This window comes from Mesoplodon bidens (genome assembly GCF_964165515.1).
Source record: "Mesoplodon bidens genome assembly, chromosome: 3".
Taxonomy (NCBI): Eukaryota; Metazoa; Chordata; class Mammalia; order Artiodactyla; family Ziphiidae; genus Mesoplodon; species Mesoplodon bidens.
Genome location: NC_138178.1, coordinates 141,451,457 through 141,468,597, shown reverse-complemented (window position 1 = coordinate 141,468,597; position 17,141 = coordinate 141,451,457). Strand labels below are relative to the sequence as shown.

The window sequence follows — 17,141 nt, the reverse complement described above, 5'->3', positions numbered from 1 at the left end:
AGGGTGGAGTGACCAGTGGAAACGAGATGTGAGCCCCTCCTCTCCGGGGTCCTCGTTATTTCTGCACAGATGATTCTGAGCTGGCTCATTGCTGAGCCTGTGGTAGTCTCCACTTCACAATTTAGCCTTATCTGCATGCTCCCCCATGCTGTTACTGAGCTTTGTCCTGACTCTGTAGGTCAGCCCTGAGGACAGGAACCTTACCTTATGCTTGAGTCCCTGATAGACCTCGCAAGGCACTGAGCCCTGCTTAGGCTATCAACAAATGACTGATGACCGTTTGTAAATCCAAGAAGATAAGTCATTTATTTTATCATTATCATAATCGTCCTCAAAAGCACTTCTGAAGTGTCTATCTGGTCACAGGGCTGTGTGGAATGACACAGTTCCACCCTTCAATAAGTTTTAAATCAGTGACGGACAACACCACCACAGATGGATATGAAGGAGCCAGATATCTGAACCAGCCCTAAATGAATACACAAAATACACAGATATATTCAGAAGGTAATATATTACTGCCAAATTGCCTTCCTGAAGGCTCATACCAGAGTATACTCTCCCATCAGTGTATGAGAATGCCTACTTCCCCACCCACTTGCTGAGATTAAACATGATCACTTCTCGGAATCTTTGCCAATTATATAGTGAAAGTGGAATCATATGTTCTAATTTATACTTCCAGTCAGTAGTGAGAATGAATACCCCTTCATCCTGGCCATTTGTGTTTCTCCTTTCGTGGTTAATTACCTATTCTTTTGCTCTAGGCGCTGTGGTCCCTTGTGCACTGCTGGATGGGGTGGATGCTAGATGTCACCACTCTGCAAGAAATCAGGGATGCTTTTGAAAAAATATCCATTGTAAAAATAAAAATAGAAAATACATGTTAGCAAAGAAATGTTTCAAGAAAAATCATGCATAATCCTACTTTTTGGAGAGAATCGCTTTTAATAATTTAGTTATTTCCTTCCAGACTTCCTACACATATAATGATATGTGTTTTTTACACACGTGGGATCTTACTATCTTCAGCTTTCCTGTAACGTGTTTTCCTCATAGGAACTTTTGCAATTTCTTCAAAGAATTGAGGCAGGAGGTAGACGGGTCCCCCCAACCAGGGTAAGCAGTTGGAGATTTGTTCCCTGTGGACTGATACTCCAATTGTCCCTAGCAGGACAACTGAGAGAGGAGGCTGCACCCTGCCCAGATAGAAGACAAGAGACCATGTATTTCTCATTCTCGAAGTCAAGGAAACCTTCCTGACTAGAAAGCTCCTTGGAGGTCAAAAAGGGAGGGGGTGCCACCCCATAGTAAGTGATGTCAACTACCCATAGGCCTCTTCGCTAGAATCCATCTTGGCTAAGAGATGCGCACGCACACATGGGAGGATCCTGAGACATACCGAATACGGACTCTGAACCAGGCAACTCAAAATGATTGGCCAAAGGAAACCAGGAAGAAATGCCCCATAAAAGTGATTCAAACTACCACGAGGGCACAACTCTCTCTCTGAGTCCACCTGTGTGTCTATCCACACATACTGTACTCTTTTTTTTCTAACAAACACTCCACTTGTTTCACTACTTTCCATCTTTGTGGGAATTCTTTTCTGCAAAGCCGAAGGGCCAGGGCCTTGTCAGTGACCACGGGTCTAGTGGCTAGGATTTGGCGTTCTCACTGCTGTGACCCGACCTCAATCTCTGGCCAGGAACCGAAACCCTGCTTCAAGCTGCTTCAGGCAGAGGCCATCCGAGATCAGAATGCCAAATCAATAAGAGAAAGACAAATATAGAGTCCATTAATAGAAAAATAAGCAAAGGATATGAATAGGTAATGATCAAGTACTTAAGTTCATATTGTTTTTCTCCCACCAGGCTGGAGGTGAGGTTGGTGGGTCAGGAGTGGCTAAGGCAGATGGAACTCCTATCATAAGTACCTAAAAAGTGTTTTTAACAAGTTTAACTGGGATCTGGAAAGCATTTTGAGATTCTGAGCTAAAAGATGGACAAATAAATTTCATCAACTAAGAACGAATACTCGGACACCATCTGCCTTGATCTAGAATTTATGACAGGGTACTGTTATTTTTATTATCTGTGCTACTATAATATAGTTCCTTGAGTTGGGTGATGCGTTTGCTTGAAGAAACTCAATGCATTTCACATTATATTATTTCTGTGATAAATCAGAAAAGGGGAAGCACAAATGACCTATATGAAGAGGTATGTATCCTTACTGTTAATAGAAAGTATAAATTAGAATGAACATACAATTCCATTTTTCACTACCAGAGAATTGGCAAGGATTCAAAGGAATGGTAATGCCCAGGTGAGGGGTGAGCATTCTCATACACAGATGGAGGTAGCCTTGCTTTGGGGCTAGCCTTGGGCAGGAAATTCAGCAATCATAAGGAGTGTGCTCTTTGATGCAGCAATATCATTCACAGGGTTTATCCTAAGGAAAAGAGCAGTAGTTTGAGAGACAAGGTATGTATACAAGAAAATAGGGGACTGGGCAAGGACACTGTGACATATTCATACCACAGAATACCACAGGGCAATTAAAATCACGTTTTAGATGGGTACTGGCTGAGTTCACGATGTATTTCTCTCTGAAGGAGGGAAGCTGCTGACAAGGGTACACAGCACGACCTCATTTTGTTTGTACATAAATGCACACAAATGACTGAAAGGAGATTCCCCTAATTATTAACAATGAGTTATCCTGAGTGATGAGATCATGGGCATTTATCTTTTTCTTTGTGTTTTCTAAGGTTTCTTTTTACACTGAACAAGGATTACTTATGTAAATTAGGCAGATGATATCATTAAAAATTATTTCCAGAAGAAATACAGGTTGATATGGGGCAACCACCAATAGACTTAAGACTTTGATTCTAAATAGCTCCAGTGTTCTGACACTGGCCAGTTGATGGGGGACAAGTGTCCCCCGCAAAGGTCCTAGGTGTGGGTGGCCATTTTTGTGCCAGGTTTCAGTGTGACCTGAGCTCTTTGGCCCCAGCACATTCCCCTTTTGCTCTGCTTAGGCCTCTGGGTTAGACACAGGAGAAGTAAAGGAAATGAGAACAAATCATTCTGCATAAGGACAAGGGAGGCCAAGGTGCAAAGCAAGTGGTGCAGGACACCAAGCCCCTTAGCATGGCTCGCCTAGATCACCTTGGGCACCACCCCACAGAGAGAAACTCAGAGGCAGAGAACAACTTTATGAACCCGCTGCCAGACACAGACTGCTCTGGAGACGTCCTGCAAAAACAAGGGCACAGTTCACCCTGTGCTCTCAGTCCCCTGAAACTGCTTGCTTTCTGCAAACTGAAACTTATTCAGAGGGAGGAGAGCTCAGTGGCAATGGGCTTGGAGGAGGCACATTTATTTTTCTTTCTTGGTATGAAAATTAGCTAGAGTTCCCTGGTGGCCTAGTGGTTAGGATTCCAGGCTTTCACTGCCGTGGCCCAGCTTCAGTCCTTGGTCAGAAAACTAAGATCCCACAAGCCATGCAGTGCAGCCAAAAAAAAAAAAAAAAAAAAAAAAAAAAGTTAGAGATCAAAATGCCATATGCCAAGTTCTAAGTGGGATGATTTGTATCTATGATGGAACTGAAGCTCAAAACAGAGGTAAAGATGGAAACACTGACATGGTTGGACAGGCTGAATCCTAGAGGAGGATGATGATTCAAATGTTATAGGACCCTGCAGCCCGAACAAAGGCGGAATAGAAAGGGTTTTGCAGCCCCTGGAAAAGGTTAAGAAATAAGATACCATCTTTCCCACATGAAGAAGTCCTCAGTGCTCCCCTAGCCAACCCCACAGCCCAGCTCAACTGCACAAGGCCCCATCACCACACGATTTTCAGGTCTGAACCCTGTGAGAAACCCAGGAAGTATCCCCAGATACCCCCACTCCATCTCTGCCTATCCAGACCCCTCACATCTTCCAGAGCCGTCTCTATGCCCATCTCCCAATCCCTTGACCTGAGAGGCTCTCTCCTTTAAGCTCTACTGCAGAGTGTTTCTTGATTTCTGACTTCTAGCCTCCTTTTTGTGCATGTGTTTATCTTATTCTTCCACTTCTGCGCAGAGGGCAACCTAAACAAAGACCATATGTGGTCCAGCTCTATGCCCACATATCAGGTGCGAGATAAGTATTTGCTGAATATTTTTTAAAATCAACTTTTTACTTTAGAACAGTTTTAAAGAAAAATTGCAAAGATATGATAGAGAATTCCTGTATCCCCACATCCAGTTTCTGATTGTTGGTACATTAAGGAACCCATATTGATACATTATTATTAACTATAGTCCATGCTTTATTAGGATTTCCTTAGTTTCTACATAATATCCTTTTTTTTGTTTCAGGATCCTATCCAGGATACTAGATTAGATTTAGACATCATGTGGCAATTTCTCAGACTTTCCTTGTTTTGTTTTGTTTTTAATTGAGATATAATTCACATACCATAAAATTCACTCTCTTAAAGTGTACAATTCAGTGATAGTCTATTGACAAAGTTGTGTAACCATTAGCACTATCTAATTCCAGGACATTTTCATCACCCCAAAAAGAAATCTTGTTAGCAGTCACTCCCCATTCCCTCCTCCCCTCAGTGTCTGGCAACCATTAATCTACCTTGTCTTTATGGATTTCCCTATTCTGGACATTTCTATCATTGTAATCATAGAATATGTTGCCTTTTGTGTCTGGCTTCCTTCACTTAGCATGATGTTTTCAGGCTTCATTCACCTTGTAGCATGAATTAGTACATCATTCCTTTTTATGGTTGTATAATATTCCATTGCATGGATATACCACATTTTTGTTTATTCATCAATTGTTGGTCATTTGGTTTGTTCCACTTTTTTGGCTATTATGAATGATGCTTCTTTGAACATCTGTGTACAAGTTTTTGTGTAAACATATGTTTTCAATTCTCTTGGGTATATATCTAAGAATGGAATTGCTAAGTCATATGGTATATGCTTAACTTTTTGAGGAACTGACAAGCAGTTTTCTAAAGTAGCTGCATCATTTTACATTCTCATCAGGAATGTTGTGAAGGTTCTGATTTCTCCACATTCTCATCAACACTTGTTCTTCTCTAACTTTTTGCTCATAGCCATCCTAGTGGGTGTGAAGTGGGATTTCACTGTGGGTTTGATTTGCATTTCCCTAATGACTAATAGAGTTGAGTGTTTTTTCATGTGCTTATTAGCCATTTGTATATCTTCTTTGGAGTAATGTCTATTCAAAGCTTTTGCCGATTTTTAAATTGGATTATTTAGTTTTTATTGTCAAACTGTAAGAGTTCATTATATATTCTGAATACAAGACTTTTATTACATATAGGATTTGCAAATATTTCCTCCCATTCTGTGAATTGTGTTTTCACTTTTTTCTTTATAACAGCTTTATTGATATGTAACTCACATGCCATAAATTCATCATTAAAGTGTACAGTTCCATTTTTTTTAGTATATTCACAGAGTTTCTATACAATCACCACCCCATTTTCTTGATAGTTTTCTTTGAAGCACAGAGGTTATTAATTTTGATGAAGTCCAATCTATCAATTTTTTTCTTTGGTTGCTTATGTTTTTGGCGTCATTCATATTTAAGAAACCATTGCCTAACCCAAGATCATGAAGGTTACACCTACATTTTAAGAGTTCTCTAGTTTTAGTCCTTACATTTAGGTTTATGGCCCATTTGAGTTAAAGCTTATATACAGTGTAAGGTAGGAATCCAACTTCATTCTTTTACATGGGAATATCCAGTTGTCCCAGCACTGTTCATTGAGAAGACTATTCTTTCCCCATTGAATTGTCCTGGCACACTTGTCGAAAATCAGTTGGCCATAAATGTATGGGTTTATTTCTGGACTCAATTCTATTCCATTGATCTAAATGTCTATTCTTATACCAGTACTAAACAGCCTTGATTTCTGTAGCTCTGTAGTAAGTATGAAATCAGAATGTGTTAGCCCTCCAACTGTTTTTCTCTCCAAGACTGTGTTGGCTATCTGACTATTACATTTTCATATTAACTGTAAGAAAATTAAAGTAAGAAACTTCAAACTGTCTTCTAAAGTGGCTGCATCATTCTGACTCTGCAATGAATAAGAGTTCCTGTTGTTCTGAATCCTCATCAGCATTTGGTATTGTCAGTTTAGCCATTCTAATAAGTGTGTAGTGGTATCTCATTGCTTTGTGTGTGTGTGTGTGTGTGTGTGTGTGTGTGTGGTACGCGGGCCTCTCACTGTTATGGCCTCTCCCGTTGCGGAGCACAGGCTCCGGATGAGCAGGCTCAGCGGCCACGGCTCACGGGCCTAGCTGCTCTGCGGCATGTGGGATCTTCCCGGACCGGGGCATGAACCCGTGTCCCCTGCATCAGCAGGCTGACTCTCAACCACTGCGCTACCAGGGAAGCCCCTCATTGCCTTTTTAACTTCCATTCCCTAATGACAAATAACGTAGAGCATCTCTTCATATGTTTGTGTGTCTTGAGTATATGGTTTTTTTTTTTTTTTTTGGCGGTACGCGGGCCTCTTACTGTTGTGGCCTCTACCGTTGCGGAGCACAGGCTCCGGACGCGCAGGCTCAGCGGCCATGGCTCACGGGCCCAGCCGCTCCGCAGCATGTGGGATCCTCCCGGACCTGGGCACGAACCCGTGTCCCCTGCATCAGCAGGCGGACTCTCAACCACGGCGCCACCAGGGAAGCCCGAGTATATGTTTTTTGATGAGGTGTCTGTTCATACCTTTTGCCCATTTTTTGACTGGAGTGTTTGTTTTCTTGTTGTTTTTAAGAGTTCTTTGTATATTTTGCATACAAGTCCTCTATCGGATACATGCTTTGTAAATATTTTACCCCAGCCTGTAGCTTGTCCTTTTGTTCTCTTACTTGAATATTTTGAATTAAAAAACCCCTCTTGGTAAGCTTTAACAATGCACCTGCTTAAAAACCATTAAAGGGTACCCATTCAAGACTGCTGCTTTGTGAATTACAAAAAGGGACTCCACCTGGAAAGATCCAGAATGAGGTGAAGATATGCATTTGGATCTCATTCCCCATCCACTTCCTTCACTGGTGCCTTTGTGCAAGACAAAAACTGCACAATCACACTGGAACAACCCACTTTGATCTTAAGTGTATCCATAATAGACTTATAGAACCCTCCATGATAGGGCTCTTGCTTATTCTCCAGCCACATCTCATCCTTCTACCCTTCCTCTCTACAGCCTCAAAAGCCTTATCTCAGCAACCTGAAGGAGCTTTGCGCCCAGCCTCAAGACTTTCATATGTTTCTTCTGCCAGTGTGGCGGGCTGACTTTTCAGATGACCCCCAGTGATCCTTACCTCCTAGTGTTCATGGCCTTGGTGGTCCTCTTCCCTTGTGAGTGGGCTAGACCTTGTGACTTGCTGCTAGTGAATAAAGTAGAGCAAAAGTGATGAAAAAAAAAGTGATGGAATATCACTTCCAACATTAGGTTGTAAGTGACTAACTTCTGTCTTGCTTGCACATTCTCTCTTCCTCTCTCACTTGTTCACGCTAATGAAGCCAACTGACATGTTGAAAGCTCCTTTTGGAGAGACTCGTGTGGCAAATAACTAAGAAAGGCCTTGGGCCAATAGCTTAAGAGGAGCTGAGGCCTCAGTCTAACAGCCTGCGAGGAACTCAGCCCTGCCAATAACCACCTGAGTCATACTGGAAGCAGATGAGGCCTCTCTTTTGCAACATTCATCATCATTGCAATTAGTTCATTATCTGAGTATTCATTTCCTATCTGTCTTCCCCAAGACTGTCAGTTCCAAGTCAGAGCTGGCTATATTTTTTCCATACTGAATTCCCAGGACCAAAAAAGGGTGCCTAACACAGAGTGGAGATATAGTAACTGTAGAATGAAAAAATGAATCAACAGTTGAAGGAATTAATAAATGAAGTACACTGAAGCCTCATAGGTCAGAAAGGAGGCAGGAAAAAAAAAAAGCCCAGTGCCCTAGTAAAGACAGTTATAAAAGTCCCACAATTCCCAGGGTTTATTTTTTTAAATATCAGAAACAAACAAACCCAAAAATCAAAAATCAAACCATGTCAACATGTTCTAGATAAAAATTTGTTACGACAGTGTGTAACCAAATGCTCTACGTAAATAAAAAGTCCAAGAAGGGTTCGTTCATAGTCCAGGATTTCCCCCCCCCTTTTTTTCTCCCCCCTTCTTTTTTGTTTCCTTTTCTTTTTCTTTTTTCCCCCCTCAGGATTTTGATTTTTAAAAACTTTGCAGTTTTAACAGGAATAACAGGAATTGACCTGGAACATAAAGGATGAGAGTGAAGACAGAGTGCCTGTTGAACAGAAGCTGCCCCACAGGATCGACAGGCTGGAGCTGCTGTTCCTCTGCTCTTGATATTAAATCTGGGAAAAAGCATCCAGTTTCTTCTGTTAAACGAAATTTTAGCTAAATGCAGAAAGGAGGATTTTTGAAGTTTGGGGATAAACCTGTGGCCACAGAAAGGTAAATTCAGACCAGTTATTTTAGTTGGCGAAACTCCTATGGGAATTTTTGTTTTTGTTTTTTTGCGGTACGCGGGCCTCTCACCACTGTGGTCTCTCCCGTTGTGGAGCACAGGCTCCGGACACGCAGGCTCAGCGGCCATGGCTCACGGGCCCAGCCGCTCCGCAGCATGTGGGATCTTCCCAGACCGGGGCACGAACCCATGTCCCCTGCATCGGCAGGCGGACTCTCAACCACTGTGCCACCAGGGAAGCCCCCTATAGGACTTTCTAAATGATGATACTATATAATCAGCAGCCAACGAAAGGGTTTCATCAGCGGGTCCTAAGCTTCACTGCCGACCAAATAATATCCAACTCACTCCCTGGTGGGGCATGTGGAGGCTCGGCTGACCTTTGCAGCCCGCTCTTCTTCTGCTCCCCCTCACACAACCATGGCTCTTGCCTTCCTCGGTCACAGGGCACACCTTTTCATCTCTGTGCTTTTGCACATGGTCTTCCTCTGACTGGCGGTCCCCCTTTAGTGCCACCAGTCCCTGCAACACCAGATTCAAATCTCAATGCTCCCAATTCCCCCAGAAGTGAGGGCTCTACTGATCTGTCTCAAAGGGCACTTGGATTTACCTCTTTAATGGCCTCTAACACATTCAATGTTGTATCATTAGCAGGCATGTGTTTTACTGATCCTCTCTACTACTCAGACCAGAGGATATGGTCTCTGTCTTGATGACCTTTTTTCCTTACATTTCCCAGCACAAAGCTTTGAATGGAGCAGGAGCTTGAAACATATGTGTTGTTAAATGAATAAATGAAAAAAATGAATGAAACATATATGCTAAAAGGCTTTTAAATGAGTTAGATGTACTTTATATCCCAATGCCAATAATAATATAGCCATAGAAAGAGATTTTTTTTTTTTTTGCGGTACGGGGGCCTCTCACTGTTGTGGCCTCTCCCGTTGCGGAGCACAGGCTCCGGACGCGCAGGCTCAGCGGCCATGGCTCATGGGCCCAGCTGCTCTGCGGCATGTGGGATCTTTCCGGACCAGGGCATGAACCCGTGTCCCCTGCATCAGCAGGCGGACTCTCAACCACTGCGCCACCAGGGAAGCCCCAAAAAGAGATTTAATGTTAAAAATATTTAATTTGCCTTTTTATGAAATTTTGTTTTCAAATGTACCAATTACACTCTCTCATGAAACAAAAAGGAACTTAGAAGTGAATAAACAGAATGTTTCTTCACTAGTCCACTAGAACACTGACTAAATGTCCTAATACATTACTCTAAATGGTCATGTAAAAGCCAAGGAAGTAAATAAATAACAAAGCAAAGTAGTAAATATAGGAAAATGAGCTTTTCAAAAGCTTTCTGGAATTCTTTAGTCTACTGTTGAACTTTTAACAAAATAATTTGAACAATTTTTAAAGTTTAATAATAAACACTAGTCCTGTATAAAGTGATTAAGTCAAAGTAGTTTACTTCAAATACAGGAACTAATTACAGAAATGGAATGTACAGATTATTTAGGGAATGTTGTTTGAGAGGACAGCGTTCTCATGACTAAGTCCAGTGTATCCTGAATCCTCATGTTATTTCTTTCTGTCATGGAAGACTGTCTCCCAGACTTCATGCTTTCATTTACTAAATGAATAAATGAAAATAAATAAATATTATTCATTTATTCATTTTTCATTTATTCATGTATCGAGGGGGATAAGGGTATGGGGGTTGAACTGACATCGAGGCTCCCCCAGGATGCCAACTCTGTGGAAAGAATTATTGGTATAGCTGAATATTTGCTGAGGCCAAAGACTAAGGTATTGGGTTGGCCAAAAAGTTTGTCTGGGTTTTTCTGTAACATCGTATGGAAAAACCCTAACAAAATTTTTGGCCAATCCAGTATATGGCTGACTTGTGCGTGTGTATAAAGCTAAGACTGATACACACACACACACACACACACACACATCTATATCTTAAATATGGGTTCAAAACCTCGACCCATAGCAAGATTTTGTACTGGTCCTTCCCTTATTTCCCAAAGATGATTCTTCTAACAGGAAAACCTCAGTCTTACAGTCTGCTACTCACTTCACCAAATTAGAACTATTTGAAGTCTAGCATAACTTTCTAGTTTTTTCTAGTCTAGATGGGTATACCAAGAGCTGATCTGGAAAGAAAACAGGTCGAGAGGAGCAGGGGATGGTAGGAAGATGGTGCTTCCACCTTTGTTCTGCTTTCTGGCAGAGGCACCATGTCTGAGCCCTTGCTCCTCCTGGGTCCCACCTAGGAAGCAACACTCAGTCTTCTCTCCTTCCTCTCTGCTTGGGCCACTTACATTGGCATGTGCACAGAGTCCAGATTTTCCTTGTGCTCTTGCATCCGGACTGGGGATTTCATGCCTACTTGACGGTACTTTTTCTCAGAGATATTCTGAGCTTTTTCTCTGAGAGAGGGCAGCAGAGTAGACATGACTGGAGAGCGCATGTTAATGGCTTTTTTCATCGCTGGGCACTTTGCCATCATTCTCCTGGGGGTAGGGGTGACATTTAGGTCACATCATCTTGTTTTCTAGAAATGTCCTTGAGCTTGGGAGAGTCAAAAGGTCACACCTGAATTGTACAAAAGTCATGCGTTTCTTTTCCCCTCCTGACTCTTCATCCTCGCGCTTCCTTCGGGGAATGTTGAACATGTCGGAACGAAAGAGCCTCCCTATTTCTTCCTCAATCTCTGTGAAGTGTTGACGTCGGAAGACAATCCAGGCTACATACGTACAGAAAGTATAAAAGGACTATGACAGAAACAGATGAGAATCGGAACCCACAGTTACGACATGAAAAGCTCCCACCTGTCTATAGAACACTACTAAGTAGACACAAACCCAGGTGCCCCGCTCTCTCCACATGCCTGAAGGGCTGCAGAAAATTATACATGTACTCACCTTTGCAGGAGGAAAATCAGACCAAAGATTTAAGAAGTGGCACACAGCTTATTAGTATCCTTTGTAGAAAGGATATTCATTAAAAATAGGTGCCTGACAAATGTCTATTCGTTGTTGCTATACTTCATGTTTCATATCAAAGAGCAGAGCCCCTAAACGTGACTCACCTCAAAGAATTTCCAGTCTTTTTGTGTATCTGATATTTTCCCCCTGAAATAGAACAAATCACAACTATAGGTTGGGAAGGGAAGTTCAATATTTCAGTGATCTAGGCAACCCCTTATCTTCAAAAGGTCTTTTGCAGATTATTACCTGTGGTCCCATACCTATTTAGTCACATAAATGCTATCAAAAGGGATTGATAATGAGTGCCAATGTCTTTTTCTTCAACTTCTTAGGTTACCCAGATCAAAACCTCTAGTGTTTGGTCAAAAGTTAATCAACATATCCTGTGATAAACCATAATGGAAAAGAACATGAAAAAGAATGTGTATATATATATATATATATATATATATATATATATATATATATATATGTATGTATAACTGAATCAATTTGCTATACAGCAGAAATTAACACAACATTGTAAATCAACTATTAAAAAAACTAAAAAAAACCCCACTAAAGTGGGGTTCATAAAAAAGCTAATCAATATAAATTCAGGATAAACAAGCTAGCCCTCGCTGTATTCTTCCAAATGTTTCTAGTAATGTGAGTGTTAGGGAGGTGAGGAGAGTGGAAAGGTGGTGAACAGGTAACACAAGGTGTTAGTAGGTATGGAAGTAAAGAGCTAGAGGCTAAGTCTAAAATAAAGAAAAAGAAAAAAAAATCTTAAACAATGGTTATGGCTATTGGGTACAGAAAGAATCAGAAACAAAACAGACACAGGTCTATCTATGCCATACAAGCAACTGGCTGGGAAGAAAAGTGCGCTCTTCCTTCTGAACAAGTTATGTAGACCGAGCCTTGTCTCTTAAAGGTAGGCAAACGCCCAAGAGTCCTTGCAACACAAATTCATTGTTAAGGGTACTGGCATGGGCACACTTAGTAAACTTGGCCTCCCTCTCCATTCAGAACACAGGCCATCTAATTCTGATTGCCAGCCTTAGGAAAGCAGGCATGGCCAGGGGAGGACTTGAGAGTTGAATGACGGGGCTATGCACCTGCAGTCACTTGATCAGTCTTGGGGGCCAAGGCCAGACCCAGGGCACTCCAAGGTTGATCCTGGGTCTGCTTCTGCTTTTGCTTTGGGTTTCCTTGGAGTAACTGACTCCTAGGATTGGCCCTGGTATCAGGTTCTCCAGAACTGTCCCGACTCCCATGGTCTGGGGAAGTTGACCCAAACTCCTCAGGACCTCCAGCTTTTTCACAGAGACTTCATGGTCTGTATGGGCCCAAACTAGCCCTCCATTTGGAGGAAACACTGAAGAGGTGGTTCAGCTTTTCCTGGGGTTAGTCCCTCCCCTCTGGCAGATGCTTCATTTCCTCACGTGCAAGTCTTCGACGAAGAATTAAGGCAACAGTAATTACAGTGAACATTTACTAAATATGGACTATGTGCCAAATACTATGCTAAGCCCTTTACATTTATGATCACATTTAGTTCTCACAAGATTGCATGATTATTCCCACTTTACAGGTGGGGAGACTGATGTTGAGACTGAAGTCCAAAGACATATATTTAATTAGGGACAGAGTCTGAACTAAAAATCAGGCCTGTCAGGTCTCCACATTTGTCCTTGTAACCCAGAATGCTAGGAAAATAAGCTTTTTCTTTAAAATATTTTAGAGATAAACCATTAAACAACAGAGCCCAGCAGAAACTTTTTAGGACAAGCCTCCTTCTGTGTCACCTAAAGCCTTTACCCAACAAGAGCGCTTCTGTGGTATTCCCGCCCTTCCACTGCCTCTGCCAGCTGAAACCAGAGACCATGCACACCTGTCAAGCGGAAACCAACCAAACTCTGGTTTTGGAATATTGAGTTGGCCTGTGTCCTTGAGAGAAGGTTTAGAGCAGCATTTATGCTGGCACAACCCAAACCAGCACCACCTTAGCAAGGTTTTGAAATGACAGAGTGATTGACCAGGAAACACACACTTTCTCTCCTTTTGTTTTTCTTTTTTTAAACATTAGAAGAGAAGGTACCATGAACCTCCTCTCCTTTCCCTCAAGTTGTCACAAAACTGGGACTTTCTGTCTTAAAGTCCAGAGCAAACTGATATAGCTCACAGTGCAGAAATTAAGAACAGAATGTAGTGAGTTTCTTCTGACCATTCTTTTTTTTTTTTTTTAATTTCTTTTGACCATTCTGATTTAGCTCTGCATGTAAAACTGAAATGAGTTCGGGAAATGGAGACAGAGAATGAGTACATTTGGGAATGAGCACATTTAAATCTTCCACTTCATCTCTTGCTGGTGAATCCTGAGTCATTTTCCTTTTTTAAAAAATTATTTTTATATTTTAATTTTATACATATAAAATAACTATAAATATATTCTATAATTTTAATAAGTACATAATAATTATAAATTGGTTATAAATTTAGAAAGGTACTGAGTATAAATAACAAACTTAGGACCTCCAAATCCTCTACAAATTGAAACAGGGTTGATAACAGCACAATCCAATAGAAATATAATGCAAGCCACAAATGTAACTTAAAACTTTCTAGGAGCCACAGTAAAAAGAAACAGGTGATATTAATTTTAATAATATATTGTACCCCAACCCCCCAAATATTATCATTTCAATATGTAATCAATATTTTAAATTATTAATGAGATATTTTATTCATTTTTAAACTTTTTGCATAGTGTATATTTTACACTTACAGCACATTTCAACGTGGACCAGCCACATTCCAAGTGCTCAATAGCCACACGTGGCAACTGGCTGCCGTGCTGGTCAACGAAGATGCTGTACATTTACCCGTGAAGGTGGAATCCAAAGGAAAGAGGGGAAAGCCAAGCTGTTGGTAAACCCAGAGACTGTCAGTGGCCTGTTATGTGCTTTCTTATTCTTTCTTGCTATATTAGACTCTTAGCTCTAAACCAAAATGAGGAGAGCTTATATTTTTAGTCATTCCTGAAGGGGTGCAAAGCCTAGGGCCAGACCCATGGGGTTCTGGGCTGGAGAGAGAAAAAAACTGTGCTCCCACTTGCCCCCTGCTGCCTTAGGTGAAGTCAGGTTTTTTTTTGTTTGTTTTTGTTTTTTTGTGGTACGCGGGCCTCTCACTGCTGTGGCCTCTCCCGTTGCGGAGCACAGGCTCCGGACGTGCAGGCCCAGTGGCCATGGCTTATGGGCCCAGCCACTCCGCCGCATGTGGGATCTTCCCGGACCGGGGCACGAACCTGTGTCCCCTGCATCGGCAGGCGGACTCTCAACCACTGCGCCACCAGGGAAGCCCCAAGTGAAGTCAGGTTTAAATGATGGTCAAGGCCTGCTCTGTACAAGGGAAGAGAAATTTCAAAGGAATGTGTTTGGGGGAGGGAAAAGAGGCCTTGGTGCAAGTGACTGGAGGTGGCAGGGGGAGGGCTTAAAGATGATTTAAACACCTGAGCTTCAAAGAAACGCCTTTCTCCCCATCCTCATCCCCACAGCCAGCCTCTTTGGTCACCCGTCAGGTGACAGCTGCACTGACCACAGAGGAGGAGGGTATACCTCCTAGGTAGAGGTGGGGTTGGAGCCAGAATTGGCCATAACTAAAGATCAGATCTAATTCTATGGCTTGTGCCATGAGGAGGTTTTCTTATCTACCATGGAAAACACAGAGAGCTTTTACTGAACATGTTTATCAAAATTTTGCCACAGCTTTTGTAATATCAGGATTTCACAGATGCATTTAGAATAGAAAGGCATGGCCTCCTACTTCTCAAGAAACATGAAAGCACTAAGTTAACAGCCCCCAAATTGCTGGTTCTACTGAAATCGTTAATTTGTCTCCAGGGATAAGGTGATCTAGTCCAATATTGAGTATGCATACATTAGAGAGAAAAATTAGAAAATACACATGAAAATGTTCTCATGCAAATATCAGCTTGTTCACATTGGGAAGAAGTTAAATAATGATATGTTAAAATCAGGTAATCACTCACAACTGGCAAAAACATTGTCCTTATTTCTCCTAGATAAAAACAACCAAAAGAGCAATATAAACTTCATTCAAGGACACAATCAACACCCACGGCCAATTAACAACTTTTACTGGTAAGGACATGCTATAATCTGTTTTCCTCAATATCCTCTGTTCAGCAATTTGACCTGTATAAAATTTGTTATGTGAATGGTGGCTGGTGAGCTCCAAACTGATTCTTCTCCAAACTGCTATCCAACAAGCAGGAGGAAAGTAGGTGACGTTGCCTACAATGGCAAAAAGACCAACATCTCCTGGAAATGAGCTAGTACTAAACTGAGGCAATCACTTACTTGCAAACATAAGTTCCTTTAAAAGTTTGTATAAAAAATATATTGTAGGGGCTTCCCTGGTGGCGCTGTGGTTGAGAGTTCGCCTGACGATGCAGGGGACATGGGTTCGCGCCCCAGTCTGGGAAGATCCCACATGCCGCGGAGCGGCTGGGCCCTTGAGCCATGACCGCTGAGTCTGCGCGTCCAGAGCCTGTGCTCCGCAACGGGAGAGGCCACAGCAGTGAGAGGCCCGCGTACCGCAAAAAATAAATAAATAAGTAAATAAATATATATATATATATATATATATATATAGTAATAAAAAGGTACTGTTAAAAGTACAACTTGAGGTTCTATATCTAGGAAACTAAAAGATATGATAAAATCTCTAATTATGGGGCTTCCCTGGTGGCATAGTGGTTGAGAATCCACCTGCCAATGCAGGGGACACGGGTTCGAGCCCTGGTCCGGGAAGATCCCACATGCCGTGGAGCAACTAAGCCTGTGCACCACAGCTACTGAGCCGGAGCTCTAAGAGTCCATGAGCCACAACTACTGAGCCTGCCTGCTGCAACTACTGAAGCCCGCGTGCCTAGATCCCGTGCTCCGCAAAGAGAAGCCATAGCAATGAGAAGCCCACGCACCGCAACGAAGAGTAGCCCCCGCTCGCCACAACTAGAGAAAGCCCGTGCGCAGCAACGAAGACCCAACACGGCCAAAAATAAATAAAATCAATAGATTTATTTTTTAAAAATCTCTAATTATGATACATTTACAGTTTGTTTTTCATCCCCAAATTAGTTAGCGATGCCTATGTTCTTTTAAAAATTGAACAATATGGGCAATAAATTAAAAAAATTTTTTTAGAGTAGGTGTTTTTTTAACCTTGTTATGGACTGAATGGTTGTGTCTCCCCCTACCATCCTAATGCATGTGTTGAAGCCCTTAAACCCCGCAATGTGGTGGTGCTTAGAGGCAGGGCCTTTGGGAGATAATTGGGTTTAGATGAGGTCATGAAGGTGGGGCCCCATAATGGGATTTTTGTCCTTTTAAGAAGAGGAAGAGAGACTGGGGTTCTCTCTCTCCACCATGGGGGACACAGTAAGAAGGCAGCTATCTGCAAGCCAGGAAGAGGACCCTCACCAGAACCTGACAATGCTGGCATCCTGGTCTCAGACTTCCAGCTTTCAGAACTATGAGAAAATAAATTTCTGTCATTTAAGCCATCCAATCTGTGACAATTTGTTATGGTAGCCTGAGGTGACTG

At 42.0% G+C, this 17,141-nt stretch overlaps 1 protein-coding gene across 1 annotated transcript in view; it reads right to left on the bottom strand.

The window, feature by feature from the left end:
* Nucleotides 1-10,043: 10,043 nt before the first annotated feature.
* PPP1R36 (protein phosphatase 1 regulatory subunit 36) overlaps nt 10,044-17,141 on the bottom strand; it is a gene marked incomplete at both ends in the record, with an annotated part of 31,799 nt that continues 24,701 nt past the window's right edge. Inside the window, 5 exon segments of the mRNA XM_081228292.1 lie at nt 10,044-10,165; nt 10,227-10,288; nt 10,863-11,054; nt 11,137-11,315; nt 11,633-11,675. Coding sequence (XP_081084418.1) covers nt 10,044-10,165; nt 10,227-10,288; nt 10,863-11,054; nt 11,137-11,315; nt 11,633-11,675 — 598 coding nt within the window.